The sequence below is a fragment of the Chiloscyllium plagiosum genome, chromosome 7 (assembly GCF_004010195.1).
Source record: "Chiloscyllium plagiosum isolate BGI_BamShark_2017 chromosome 7, ASM401019v2, whole genome shotgun sequence".
Taxonomy (NCBI): Eukaryota; Metazoa; Chordata; class Chondrichthyes; order Orectolobiformes; family Hemiscylliidae; genus Chiloscyllium; species Chiloscyllium plagiosum.
This window is the reverse complement of record NC_057716.1, coordinates 11,039,966-11,053,946: the sequence shown is the minus strand read 5'-3', so window position 1 is coordinate 11,053,946 and position 13,981 is coordinate 11,039,966. Positions and strand designations below refer to the sequence as shown.

Sequence of the window (13,981 nt, the reverse complement as noted above, 5' to 3'; positions counted from 1 at the left end):
GTGAGCCTGACCTCGGTGGTGGGCAAGTTGTTGGAGGGAATCCTGAGGGACAGGATGTACATGTATTTGGAAAGGCAAGGACTGATTCGGGATAGTCAACATGGCTTTGTGCGTGGAAAATCATGTCTCACAAACTTGATTGAGTTTTTTGATGAAGTAACAAAGAAGATTGATGAGGGCAGAGCAGTAGATGTAATCTATATGGACTTCAGTAAGGCGTTAGACAAAGTTCTCCATGGCATACTGATTAGCAAGGTTAGATCTCATGGAATACAGGGAGAACTAGCCATTTGGATACAGACCTGGCTCAAAGGTAGAAGACAGAGGGTGGTGGTGGAGGGTTGTTTTTCAGACTGGAGGCCTGTGACCAGTGGAGTGCCACATGGATCGATGCTGGACCCTCTACTTTTTGTCATTTACATAAATGATTTTGATGCGAGCATAAGAGATACAGTTAGTAAGTTTGCAGATGACACCAAAATTGGAGGTGTAGTGGACAGCGAAGAGGGTTACCTCAGATTACAACAGGATCTTGACCAGATGTGCCAATGGGCTGAGAAGTGGCAGATGGAGTTTAATTCAGATAAATGCGTGGTGCTGCATTTTGGGAAAGCAGATCTTAGCAGGACTTATACACTCAATGTTAAGGTCCTAGGGAGTGTTGTTGCACAAAGAGACCTTGGAGTGCAGGTTCATAGCTCCTTGAAAGTGGAGTCGCAGATAGATAGGATAGTGAAGAAGGCATTTGGTATGCTTTCCTTTATTGGTCAGAGTATTGAGTACAAGAGTTGGGAGGGAATGTTGCAGCTGTGCAGGACATTGGTTAGGCCACTGTTGGAATATTGCGTGCAATTCTGGTCTCCTTCCTATCGAAAATATGTTGTGAAACTTGAAAAGGGTTCAGAAAAGATTTACAAGGATGTTGCCAGGGTTGGAGGATCTGAGCTACAGGGAGAGGCTGAACAGGCTGGGGCTGTTTTCCCTGGAGCGTCAGAGGCTGAGGGGTGACCTTATAGAGGTTTACAAAATTATGAGGGGCATGGATAGGATAAATAGGCAAGGTCTTTTCCCTGGGGTTGGGGAGTCCAGAACTAGAGGGCATAGGTTTAGGATGAGAGGGGAAAGATATTAATTGGACCTAAGGGGCAACTTTTTCACGCAGAGGATGGTACGTGTATGGAATGAGCTGCCAGAGGATGTGGTGGAGGCTGGTACAATTGCAACAGTTAGGAGGCATTTGGATGGGTATATGAATAGGAAGGGTTATGGGCCGGGTGCTGGCAGGTGGGACTAGATTGGGTTGGGATATCTGGTCAGCATGGATGGGTTGGACGGAAGGGTCTGTTTACATGCTGTACATCTCTATGACTCTATGACTCTAAGCCATGTGGACTTTGCTTGATTAGATTATGATTGTCCAAATGTTCTGCAAATGCTTCCTTAATAATTGGTCAATATCTACTGTCTGTCAGACATTCTCTTCTGTATGCTTGAGAACAAATACTGATTGGCTGATCACTTCGCAGAACATTTCACTTATGAGCTCCTGCTGTTTTTACTTCTCTGCCCCTCTCCCACAATGATTTCTCTGTTGTGATATCCTACACTGTTCTAATTAAAATCAATGCAAATTTAAGAGGCGTCACCTCAGCTTTCAAATATAGGCACTGTACCAACTCCCAGACTCAACATTGTGTGCAACAAATTCAGTAAATCTTTAGCCCTTTCCACTGGGCAGTGGTTGTTAGTGCTGAGTTGATTTTTCATTTGCATCTGCTCTGGACAATTTGGGCAGAATCAGATGAACTGGAAGAGTCTGTCTCTTACGTGGGCTAAAGCTGTGGAATATAAGGAACTGCAGTGAAGCCCTGTACCAAGAGTGAGTGCAAAAATCCAAACATTCCAGCCAAGGTACAATGGAGTGGTCAGAGTAAGTTCAGTAGCCAAAGTGGAGCTGAACTTTCCAAACTGGAGTCAACTTGAGAAATGGTCCTTAAGAACTTCTTGAAACTGCCAGGCATTTCCTGTCTAATTAGATTACTTAATTAGCTTGCAGTTCTAAGCTTCTATTTCAGAGTATTGCTCTTAAATTAAGTTTTTACTTAAGCAAACCTTAACAGAAATTTTTATGTGTACCAAATTCTCTCACAATCAGGTATCACTTCCTCTCCGTGTCATTTTACTCTGTGCAATTTTAAAATGTTAACTTTTATAGCTTACTAATGACTCATTCCCCCAGGATGCAAATCTAATTCTGCTCCCTGCTACAAAAATTAAATCCTATTCAAGGCAACTACCTTACAACTGATTGACAGATATCTGCTTGTCAGAGAAATTTGCCCAGTAGAGACCACACAAACCAGATCGGGTGAAATTGACATGCTGTTTATTACAAGCGAAATTGCTGGAAGAGAAATTGACTAGGCTGACACAGAACTGACAATCTGTACAGGTAGATCAGAATTTCTCTTCCTAGAGCTGGGGAAGATGCCAGTTTTTGTAATAATCCTGTACAATGAGGCTAATTAGAAATGTGGAAAATACAATGTATCTGGAATGTATCTGGAATTGGAGTAATCTAGTGACAATGATGTTAATCGGAAAGCAGTTATCAGAGGAAGGTCCTAATTCTCTGCACAAAGCAACATCCTGGCAGTACCGAGGGGTTCAGAGCTTCCATTTCTCAGGTAGGTGCTAATGTCTATTCTGAAGTGGTGAGTTGCTTCCATTGTCCTGTCCTGGGAGCAATGCTCTTGGCTGGTGCCTCTCTGTCTGACCTGTTCTTTGTGTGGATTGCTGGGTTATGAAACTGCCCTCGGGGCTTTGGGATAGCTGTAATGCTCTATCATTGTTAGTGAGAGCTTGAAGTGTGTTCTTTTGTCTGCGAGTGCTGTCTAGTTTCACTTGTCAGCCTGCTTGGTCCCTGGCTGAGGCATTCGGGTTGTTTTGGTACAGTTTGGCTAATTTTGCTTTTGTGAGCCTATTGTGGGTTGGCAGGGTGGCAGGTCTTTTTCCACACTGCCACTGTTGGGCAGTTTCTGTCTAATTAGGCTAGTTAACTAGCATCCTGTTTGAAAGGTCCATTTCAGAGTTTGACTTTTAATTTATCTTTCAACTTGAGAAAAACTTATCAACAATTTCCATGTGAATCAAATTCTCAACACCGCAATATGTGTTTTATAAAATTTAACAGATAAAAATCTCGGATAAAATATTTTGGGCGAGAGAATAAAAGAGGAAGTATGATGGGACCAGTCTTTTAAGATCATTTACTTATCATTGACAGTCCGAATCTCCATTTCACTAAGAAAGAACTTCAGTCCGAAATTCCAATATTGCAAGCAATGCTTTTTTAATTCGATTTGATTTATTATTGTCACATGTACCTAGGTACGGTGAAAGTATTGTTTTGCAGGTATTACAGGCAGATCATAACATACAACGATCAGAGGGTGATAGAACAGAGCGAGGAATACAAAGTTACAGCTGCAAGGAAGGTGTGCAAAAAGCAAGATCAATGTTGGTTTGAAATTTGAGAGGCCCACTCAGAAGCCTATAACAGTGGGGAAGAAACTGTTTTTGAACCTGTTTGTATGTGTATCTTATGCCTGAGAAGAGGTTGGTAGAGATTATAATCAGGGTGCTACAGATCTTTGATGATGTTGGCTACCTTTCTGAGGCACAGAGAAGTGTTGATTGAGTCAGTGAATGGGAGGTTGGCTTGCATGTTGGATTGGGCTGTGTTCACAACTCTCTGTACTTTCTTATGGTCGTGGGCAGAGCAGTTGCTGTACTAAACTATGTGTTGCATCCAGAGAGAATGCTTTCTATGGTGCATCTGTAAAAGTTGGTGAGAGTCCTTATGGATGTGCCAAATTTCCTTAGCCTCCTGATGAGGAAGAGGCCTTGTTGTGTCTTCTTGACCATCGTATCTACATGGGTGGTCCAGGGCAAATTATTGGTGATCATTACTCCTAGGAGCTTGACACTCTGAACCATCTTCACCTCAGCATCATTAATGTAGATAAGGGCATGCCTTACTTCTTGCTTCCTGAAGTCGATGGTCAGTTCTTTAGTTTTGCTGATGTTGAGGGAGAGATTATTATCTTCACACCATGCCACCAAGCACTCTATCTCTTTCTTGTATTCCATCCCCTCATTATTTGATATCCAGCCTACAATGGTGGTGTTATCAGTGAACTTGTTGTCATGAGTGTACAGGGAGTATTATAGGATGCTGAGTACACATTCTTGCAGGGTGCTAGTGTTGAGGATTATTGTGGAGAAGATTCTGTTTCTATCCTCACTGAATACGGTCTGTGGGTCAGGAAGTCAAGGATCCAGTTGCAGAGGGCAGAGCAGAGACCAGGGTCTCAGAGTTAGGAGATGAGTTTGGTTGCGATTATTGTGTTGAAGGTGGAGGTGTAGTCGATAAGTAGAAGCCTGATGTAGGTAACTTTATTGTCCACATGTTAAACGGATGAGTGTAGGGCCAGAGAGATGGCATCTGCTGTGGATTTGTTGTCTCAATTGGGAAATTGCAGGGGATTGAGGCAGGCAGGGAGGCTGGAGTTGGTGTGAGTCATGACTAACCTCTCAAGATACTTCACGATTATGGAGGGCAGAACCACTGGATGGTAGTCATTGAGGCACGTGACATGTGTTTTCTTTGGTACCAGAATAATGGTGGCATTCTTGAAGCAGGTGAGGACTTCAGGTTGTAGCAAGGAGAGGTTAAAGATGTCAGCAAATACTCCCACCAGCTCATTCGCAAAGGGTCTGGGTGCATGGCTGGAGACTCCATCTGGAGCAGTCCATTTCCTTGGGTTCACTCTCAAGAAGGCTGATCTGATGTCTACAGCGGTGACTGAGGGAATAGGTGCATTGGAGGCTATTGGGGCAGGTGACAAAGACAAACAAGTCTTGGTCATTTTATTTCTACTTCCAAACCAGTAGCCAACGCTATACATCTAAATGTTCAAGCAATGCTTCCTATGATTACTGTGTGTTGTTCCAGGTAATGTATATATTCACTGAAATTTGGAATCTCATTCAGTAGGTGATATCTCAGTCACGGTAATTGCAATGCGGAACACAGAAACCACGGAACACTGGTAACGGTTCATTATAACGTTTAAATTAATGGTTGCAATGGATTGGACTCACTGCCAGCAGCAAAACAATTCCACTCACTGCTGAGCTCGAAGAAAGCTACCCAGCTTTGGTGATTTTGGTCATCTGAATTTCTTCTTTCCGACAAGTACGACATTAATGATGGGGCAGTAGGGTTCTCCATCAGCAATGATGGCATCAAATATGGTAACCAGTCAGTCACTTTGAAGTATTCTGACAGATAGCAAACCAGAAAGTAAATAGAAAGCACTGAATATTTTCACTTTTAGTTTTATTGTCTACAAAAAGCAAAATGAATGATTCAGACTTATCCATGGTAATAAGGCAATATTAAAATGCTATAAACAAACTTTAAAGAAGTATAGTATTTTAAAGATGTGTGGATATTCTAGCATAATGTAGAAATTTAACAATCAATAAGTATTCATCCAGACCAGTGAGAATTGTTAGCAGTTGCTTTGAAAACAGTGTGTTAGTAAAAAGAGCAATTAATCCTCATGACACAAGTAACATTTTCACTTACTTTTACTATTAACCAAATACTGTCAGAGTCAACGTTCTCATCAGATCAATCTTCCTACTTGGCTGCATTCTTGGTGATATCACCAACCCAGATGCTGAGGAGGCAGAGCATCACTTGCAGCACCTTCTGGATTTCTGCTTTTAACTGTGCAGGCCCAAGAAGTTACTCACAGTTTCACTGTCATTACTACCACAAAATACAAGCAATTGTCTCCTCTCAAGCTTTCAAAGGAGAACAGCAGCAGGAATGTATCAGGTCAACAAATGTTTAAAGGATGGTGCGATATTCCAGGTATTATAAATCTGAACTCAAGGTATGGAAACAAAGAGGTAAATAAGTCTGGAATACTCATTGTATGGTTGGTTTGCAGACAGAAAGTTGTATTCACTTTTGTCTGTCTTATTTTAAAAAAGATGTCAAAACCATGGAAAGTTTAATATTATGGTTTTCGATATGAAGAGTGACAAAAGAACCTGGGATTATTTTATTTGGAGCAGAGAAGATAAAAGAACATCTCTTAAAGATCTTCAGTCATACAAAATTTGGATAAATTAACTCAAAGAAAACTCAAAGATAATGAAGTGGAAGCCTTTAAAGATTATCAGCTAAAGTACATGAAGGGAAATTAGAAGAGTATTTTACTTTATTTAAAGGAATATTGAAATATGACATTTCCATTTGCAATGTTGGTATATAGTAACAATTAAATAACCTTCTCATACAAAGTCTATATCAAAGACATAATTGAGGTGATATTCCTGGATTGGATTACCAGTTAGGTGGGTAATTCCATTATAGGTGAGACCCCTAACCTACTCATTCTCCAGGGCATTCAGACTGTCTGGGTCTGCACTTAAAGAAATGTCCCGATTGCCACTGACAGATGCACTGATAGTCTAGAATGGTGATCCAAACAAAAAGAATCATAAATCAAATCAATCACAGCAAATGCATAAAAGTGGGTCAATTCTGATTGTCTGAAATAGGCCAGATTCATTTTACTAAACTGCATGAAAAATAGTAATTACCAAACTATTCTATCAGAAAAGAAATCATAGAATTGAGCTTCGGCATTAAGACAAATGAAAATTCTCACAAGGGCGCTTTGAAAATAATAACTATTTGTAAAGTCCATGCTTGAAGCAGTACAGCTGTTTTGGTATTATATTGCAAACCAAATTTGGTTTAAAGTTTCTGGTATCAATGGTGACATTGGATAAAAGCATGGGATTGGAAATTAAGCAATGGATTAGCTCATTGGATGCAGTAATTGGAAGAAGTACTGAGGAGATTGATGCAGTAGGAAAGTACTATTGAAAGGAATGATTAGAAAACCAAATGATTTATTATATAATGCAAAAACTCAAGGAGAGAGGTGAATACAGAGGTAGATGTGAGGAATGACAAAGAAAGATAAGATCATGAACCAATACAGTAGAGAGACTGTAAAGGTTGTGAGAGCATCCGAAGGAAATAGCTGAGAAGATAATGAGATTTTGTGGTCGTCGGATGTGGAGCAGGAAGTCATGGTGAGACGAGTGAAGAAGATACACCTTCAAGAAATAAGGAGAAGAGTAAGGGCAAAGATTTGATGGACGGTTGTAGCTTGAAAAATGTAAATGCAGTGGGATTGAGAGAAGAATGGTCGACTGACAGAACAAGATGGAGAAGGATCATCAACTGGACTTGTCATGATCAAAAATTAAATGGGAAAGATGAAAGGATAAGACTTATACACGAAATTTAGATACCAGTCTGACCAATAGTGTTTATGATTTTATATTTACTTAAATTAATAAAACATGCTATGTGGAGCTTTGGACTGTGAATAACTACGGAAACAGTGCAAAGATTCTGTCAAAAATTGAAAGGAGCTGTTTTCCATTATTTGCTATAAAGAAGCTCATCAAGTATATCATTACCTATCTCATGTCCAGAAGTTATGTAGATTTTAAATTTAAAGACTTTCATTATATCATTATCATCAGCTAAAATGCTGTGCATGAGACAGACTCAGTACCTCAAATAAAATGTATTGTTTCCAAGAGATGTGAAAATGAACAAAGATATCAAAATGCATCAACAAAAATGTATTTTATTATATTTCAGAACATTTCACCAGAACAATTTTATTCTTTTTAACAACAATTTAGAAATCTCTCATTCGCCTGAAAGATCCGATAGTTGAGCTGTAGCCTCCCCAGTCACTGTATCTCCTGTATTCACCAGGTCTCATGAAGTACTGGCGCCCTCTGTAGTTCGGGTGTTCATAGAAGATCCAGTAACCGTCCATCACATGGCAGGAGTGGATGTCACGGTAACGGAAACGATCGTAGACAGATGGACAGTCATCCATGAATTCCATCATCTGTCCTCCAAAGTCAGGCCTCTCATAAATCCTCATTCTGTAGGATCCTCCACGGTACTAGAATAAAAATAAGATCATACAGTGAGGAATATATATACTTGGTGATATGCTACATATATAAAAATATTTATATGTAGAAAAGAAAGAAAGATGAAAAGTTATAATTGACTATCAGTTCTTTTTATAAATGAAAAGGATCAAGCAGCAATGTGAGCAGCAATGCCTGTATCAAAAGTTCTACTACAATCGAATTACAACCATATTACCATCAGTACCATCATTATATTGTAAATAGTGAATTTTTTGAAAAAATCTGGTCTATTTAATCTACTTTCATTACATAACTAAACAAATTTGTAGTCATTTTTATTCTCTGGACTGATTGATGGAAGTATGCATAATTCTCCTGTTAGATTGAAGTTCAAAAGATCCACTCCCCCATCCAGATTCCTTTACATACTCCCCCATCCAGATTCCTTTACATACTCCCCCCATCCAGATTCCTTTGCACACTCCCTCCATCCATCACCACAAGGAGCTTGATATTAAAACAAACTCTGTGGATAGCTTTTGAGTTTCAATAGCCTTGTTACAATAGTGAATCTGGTTAAATATCTTAGTGGGAAGTTTAAATATTTTTCTTAGCTCTGAACAGGTAAAGACAGAAGCTGTGAAGATTTTCACAACAATGGGTCTGTGGGTAAATGTCCTGAATTCCTTCTGTTGAACGTATCAAAGTTGATGTGACCAGATAAGTACTTGACAATTTATACTTTATTGATAGCAGAGAGACCCTCTTACCTTGCTGAAGGCTATTGTTTGGAGTAACACTTGAAGATTGAAAATATCTACTCACTGACCTTCCTTTTGCTCTCAACTGAACTGATGGTCTTACTTAGATTCACATCATTTAAAGTAACAGTTATTTGCCCATCATTACATTGTAACGGAACATCATAGCTCAAAACAAATAAGCCCCTCCTTGTACATTATTGATGTAACCAAATGCATTATCCAATTATCGAGCAACAACCTAAATCAAATGGTTTATGGATGGTGTGCACATAATTCTCTTTCCTAAAGTTTAGCACTGTGGCGCAGAAAACCTAACTGTATATCTTCATTATTATAACTGCATGGGCAGCCAGTCACATGTTTGCAGAAATAACAGGAAGTTTTTATTATTATTATTGGGAGTTATCCATGGGCCCTATAGCTAACTACACTGTTTAATTCCTTGTGAATTATTCGTACTGAACACATAAACCACCCAATTATTATTATACACATATGACCCAATGAAGAGAATATGTATATGCTCTGTCAGAGTCATAGAGTCGTACAACATGGAAACAGATGCTTTGGTCCAACTAGTTCATGCTGACCATATTCCCAATCTAAACTAGTCCCGTTTACTTGTGTCCCTCCAAACCCATTCTACTCACATACTAATCCAAATGTTTTTTAAATGTTGTAACTGTACCTGCATCAATCACTTCCTCTGGCAGTTCATTCCACACACGAATCACTCTCTGTGTAAAAACATTACCCTTAATGTCCTTTTTAAAACTTTCTCTTCTCACTATAAAAATATACCTCCTCATCTGCACTCTCCCACCCAAGGGAAAATATCCTTTCTATTCACCTTGTCTATGCCCCTCATGATTTTATAAACCTCTATAAGGTTACCTCTCAACCTCCAACGTTCCAATGAAAAAAATGCAACCTTATCCAGTCTATTTTTATAACTGAAACTCTCCAGCCCCAGCAACATCCTGGTAAGTTTTATGTGAACCCTCTCCAGTTAAATAATTTCCTTTCTACAGCAGGATGACCAGAACTGTGCACAGAAGAGCCCACACCATGTCCTGTACAGTTTCAACATAATGTCCCAACTCTGATACTCAAGATCTGAGCAATGAAGGCAAGCATGTTTAATGCCTTCTTAACCACCCTGTCCACCTGTGATGCAATTTTCAAAGAATTATGTACCTTAAGGATCTCTCTGTTCTATAATATTGCCCTACCATTATTGTATAAGGTCAGGCAGCATCCAAGGAGCAGGAGAATCGATGTTTCGGGCATGACCCCTTCCTGAAGAAGTGCTCATGCCCGACACGTCGATTCTCCTGCTCCTTGGATGCTGCCTGACCTGCTACACTTTTCCAGTAACACATTTCCAGCTCTGATCTCCAGCATCTGCAGTCCTCACTTTCGCCCATAATTGTATAAGTCTTGCACTTGTTTGTAGTACAAAAATGCAAATTAATTATCCAAATTAAACTCCATCCATCACTCCACAACTCATTGACCTAATTGATCAAGATCTCTTTTTAATCTTAAATAATCTTCATTGTACACTCTACTACCAATTTTGGTGTCATCTGCAAACTTAGGACCCATGCTTTCTATATTCTCATCTAAATCATTTATATAAATGACAAACAAAAGTGTATCCAGCACTGATGCCTGTGGAATACCATTGGTCACAGACAATCAGCCCAAAAAAACAAGCCCCACCATCACCCTTCTGTCTCCTACCATCAAGCCAATTTTGCAATCAATTGGCAAGTTCACCCTGAATCCTACGTGATCTAACTAATTAGAATACCAAGCGGAACTTGTCAAAGGCTTTACTAAAGTTCATGCCCTCATCAATCTTTTTGGTGATTTCCTCAAAAAAACTCAATCAAGTTTGTGAGACATGATTTCCCTCACACAAAACCATGCTGAACATCCCTAATCAGTCCTTGCGTCTGCAAACTATGTAAATCCTACCTTTCAGAATCACCTCCAATAAATTACACACCACTGACGTCAGGCTCACAGGTTCCCAAGTTTCTCTTTACAGCCTTTCTTAAATAAAGGCATTACATTAGCCACCCTCCAGTCCTTCAGGCACCTCACCTGTGGTTATAGATATTATAAATATTTCTGCAAAACTCTGTTGGCTATTTTTCAGATATTATTGGCACAAGATTCAATAATCACAGAATTGTAACTTACCTGTGGGTAGGAGCGACATGACCTGACACAGTCATTGAATCCCATCCAGCGCTGGTAATCAGGATACTCTCCCCTGGTCAGAACATACTGGTATCCCATGTAATTGGGTTTCTCGTACAGCACCCACCAGTCACTCTCAACACGGATGGAGTTACAGCGGCTGAAGTAAGGGGACAGGTCGGCACAGTCACTGCTGCACTCATAGTGCCGCCCCTGGAAGTTCCTGTCCTCGTAGAAGATGATCTGTGAGGGAAGAAACATCACTTTCAGTCATTCATTTAGAAAATGCAAATATTTAATGAATGATATAAAAATGACATGCATGACTATACAACGCAAAAACTGTAAAAAGTCATCTTGCCTTTCCCATTTTGAGCACACAGTTAGCTTCGTAACTGAATCCCTCACTGTCCCACACAGCTTGGTATTTATATGCAGAACAGAAATGCTGCAATGGACTGTACCTTTGTTATTCTAATGATTTAGGAGTAAAAATCAGCAATAAAAGAAACAAAACACCTCACATGAGTTACAAATACATACCTGAAAGATAATGATGTGTCATTGATTTTTTTGAATTTGCTTGCTCCTCATTTCCCTTGTACTCTGGTGGAGTGGGTTTGGGCTTTAGGGAGAAACTAAGGGTGAAATCCAGTGTATCTCTGGTAGTCTGGTTTGAATGCTCTTTGGACAACTGTGACTATAAATCAGTATCTGACAATCGTTTCAGCAATTGCATTATAACAGCATTAGACCTGATAGAGAACTGAGGGCAAACTATAAGAACAAAGAAACAAGAGCAGGCCTTTCAGCCCATCAGGCAGCTGCTATCTCCTGGGTCAGAAGTCACACGACACCAGGTTATGTTCCAATGGGTTTATTTGAAATCACAATCTTTTGGAAAACTGCCTTTGCCTTGCCATATCTTTCACATTTCCACCTAGCAACCAGGCGAGTTTCTCACTGAGCAATAGCAAACTGCCAATTATGGGGGACTATTGCTTGTTAGAAGTGTCAATAATGTCACAATTCGCATCATTAACAATCACATTCCAATTATCCCAAATATGCCAAGCAAGTGGGAGATTGAGAATTGTCGACATGGAAGTCAGACTGGGACCTGGAGGCTCCAGCTCACTGCTTGCTCCGAAGGACCTTCCTGAGACATTGGGCACCATGCCAGACTGACATTTCCACCTTCAGGTGCACAACGGCCTTTTACACCTGATGTGGGTGCCAAGGGTACTGGCAAATTCTGGGATGAGCCAGCTGTGGAGGGTTGTTTGGGAATGGTGTGTGATAAGGTGGAACTGGAATCAGACAAAGAGGGTCAACACAGGGCTGGGGTCAGTAATTAATAAGGTACACTTGATAAAATTCAACAAGAATATTTACTAGACCTCGAAAAACACTCGGCACAACTGGCACTGAGATAAATAAATATGAGATTCTGCCCAAAGCGGTCTATAGCTGTCATCTCCGCCAAAAGGAAACTCAGATCTGCTTCAAGGAAACTCTTCTTGCTGCTCTGCAATTGCATCTTTGCTGTTTCATTGCTGCCTCTTTCTGCCTTTCACAAGTATTGGCTCTCACCCACCACAGCCCTCCAAACCAGCAACACTCTCTGCCCTCTGTGTTTCCTACTTGCTCACCTGGAAGGCCTGTCCTGAGTATGGACCAGCCCCTAAGTGATTTCTGTGCAGTCCGCTAACTGACTTACTGCCAGAACTAATCCCCAGAACTTGATCTGAAGATTGATCGAGACCTAATTTGTGGACCATTAGGTCACAGATCTCCAGACCCTGATTGCACTAAACATGTGACTGAACTAAACCAACCCCCTGGACTGAGATTGGATGAGGCCCACGATTGACTTGGCTGTATCCTTGATTGACAAGAAGCTCCTTGACAGAAGTGAGGACTACTCCCCTGAGACTTTGAGAAAGGATTGTCTGTTTGGAGTGTGTTTACTGGCATGTACTGTGGCTGTACAGTGACAGGTCCGTCCCCTTTGATTGGTTGGTGCTGAGAAACGTGACAAAGTTGTCTGGCTTTCTGTCTATGCTAAACAGCAAAGCAAGACAGAACTACTGGGAGCAGGGAAGTTTTGAATGAAATGGCAAAGTGCAAAAAGGCAACACAAGACATGACAGAGATGCTGTCAGCATTCTAGTTATTGCAAAGTGAGTGTGAAAAGGAAGCGAGCTAAAAGCCCTGAGATACACTGCAGTCCAGTGCATGAGGTAGGTGTATGTCCTTGTGCTGAAAATGTGTTGCTGGAAAAGCGCAGCAGGTCAGGCAGCATCCAAGGAACAGGAGAATCGACGTTTCGGGCATAAGCCCTTCTTCAGGAATGAGGAAAGTGTGTCCAGCAGGCTAAGATAAAAGGTAGGGAGGAGGAACTTGGGAGAGGGGTGTTGGAAATGCGATAGGTGGAAGGAGGTCAAGGTGAGGGTGATCGGCCGGAGTGGGGTGTGGGCGGAGAGGTCAGGAAGAAGATTGCAGGTTAGGAAGGTGGTGCTGAGTTCGAGGGATTTGACTGAGACAAGGCGGGGGGAGGGAAAATGAGGAAACTGGAGAAATCTGAGTTCATCCCTGATGGTTGGAGGGTTCCTAGGCGGAAGATGAGGCGCTCTTCCTCCAACCGTCATGTTGCTATGGTCTGGCAAGATGAGGCGCTCTTCCTCCAACCGTCATGTTAATATGTTCTGGCGATGGAGGAGTCCAAGGACCTGCATGTCCTTGGTGGATTGGGAGGGGGAGTTGAAGCGTTGAGCCACAGGGTGGTTGGGTTGGTTGGTCCGGGTGTCCCAGAGGTGTTCTCTGAAACGTTTCCCAAGTAGGCGGCCTGTCTCCCCAATATAGAGGAGGCCACATCGGGTGCACTGGATGCAGTAAATGATGTGTGTGGAGGTGCAGGTGAATTTGTGAAGGATATGGAAGGATCCCTT

General features: G+C 41.1%; 1 protein-coding gene across 1 annotated transcript; it reads right to left on the bottom strand.

Moving 5' to 3' along the window:
- Window positions 1-7,731: 7,731 nt before the first annotated feature.
- On the bottom strand, window positions 7,732-11,459 carry LOC122551323 (gamma-crystallin S-1). Its single transcript, XM_043693031.1, has 3 exons — window positions 11,392-11,459; window positions 11,031-11,273; window positions 7,732-8,081 (listed from the first exon to the last, which is right to left on the bottom strand). The coding sequence occupies exons 1-3, from the start codon at window positions 11,398-11,400 to the stop codon at window positions 7,806-7,808; spliced, it is 528 nt and encodes a 175-aa protein (XP_043548966.1). The 5' UTR covers window positions 11,401-11,459; the 3' UTR covers window positions 7,732-7,805.
- Between the last annotated feature and the right edge of the window lie 2,522 nt (window positions 11,460-13,981).

Coding starts and splice junctions, on each gene's coding strand:
- LOC122551323 (XM_043693031.1), bottom strand. Junction 8,082..11,030: donor CATGTCGCTCCTACCCACAG/GTAAGTTACAAT, acceptor TTTTTATTCTAG/TACCGTGGAGGATCCTACAG.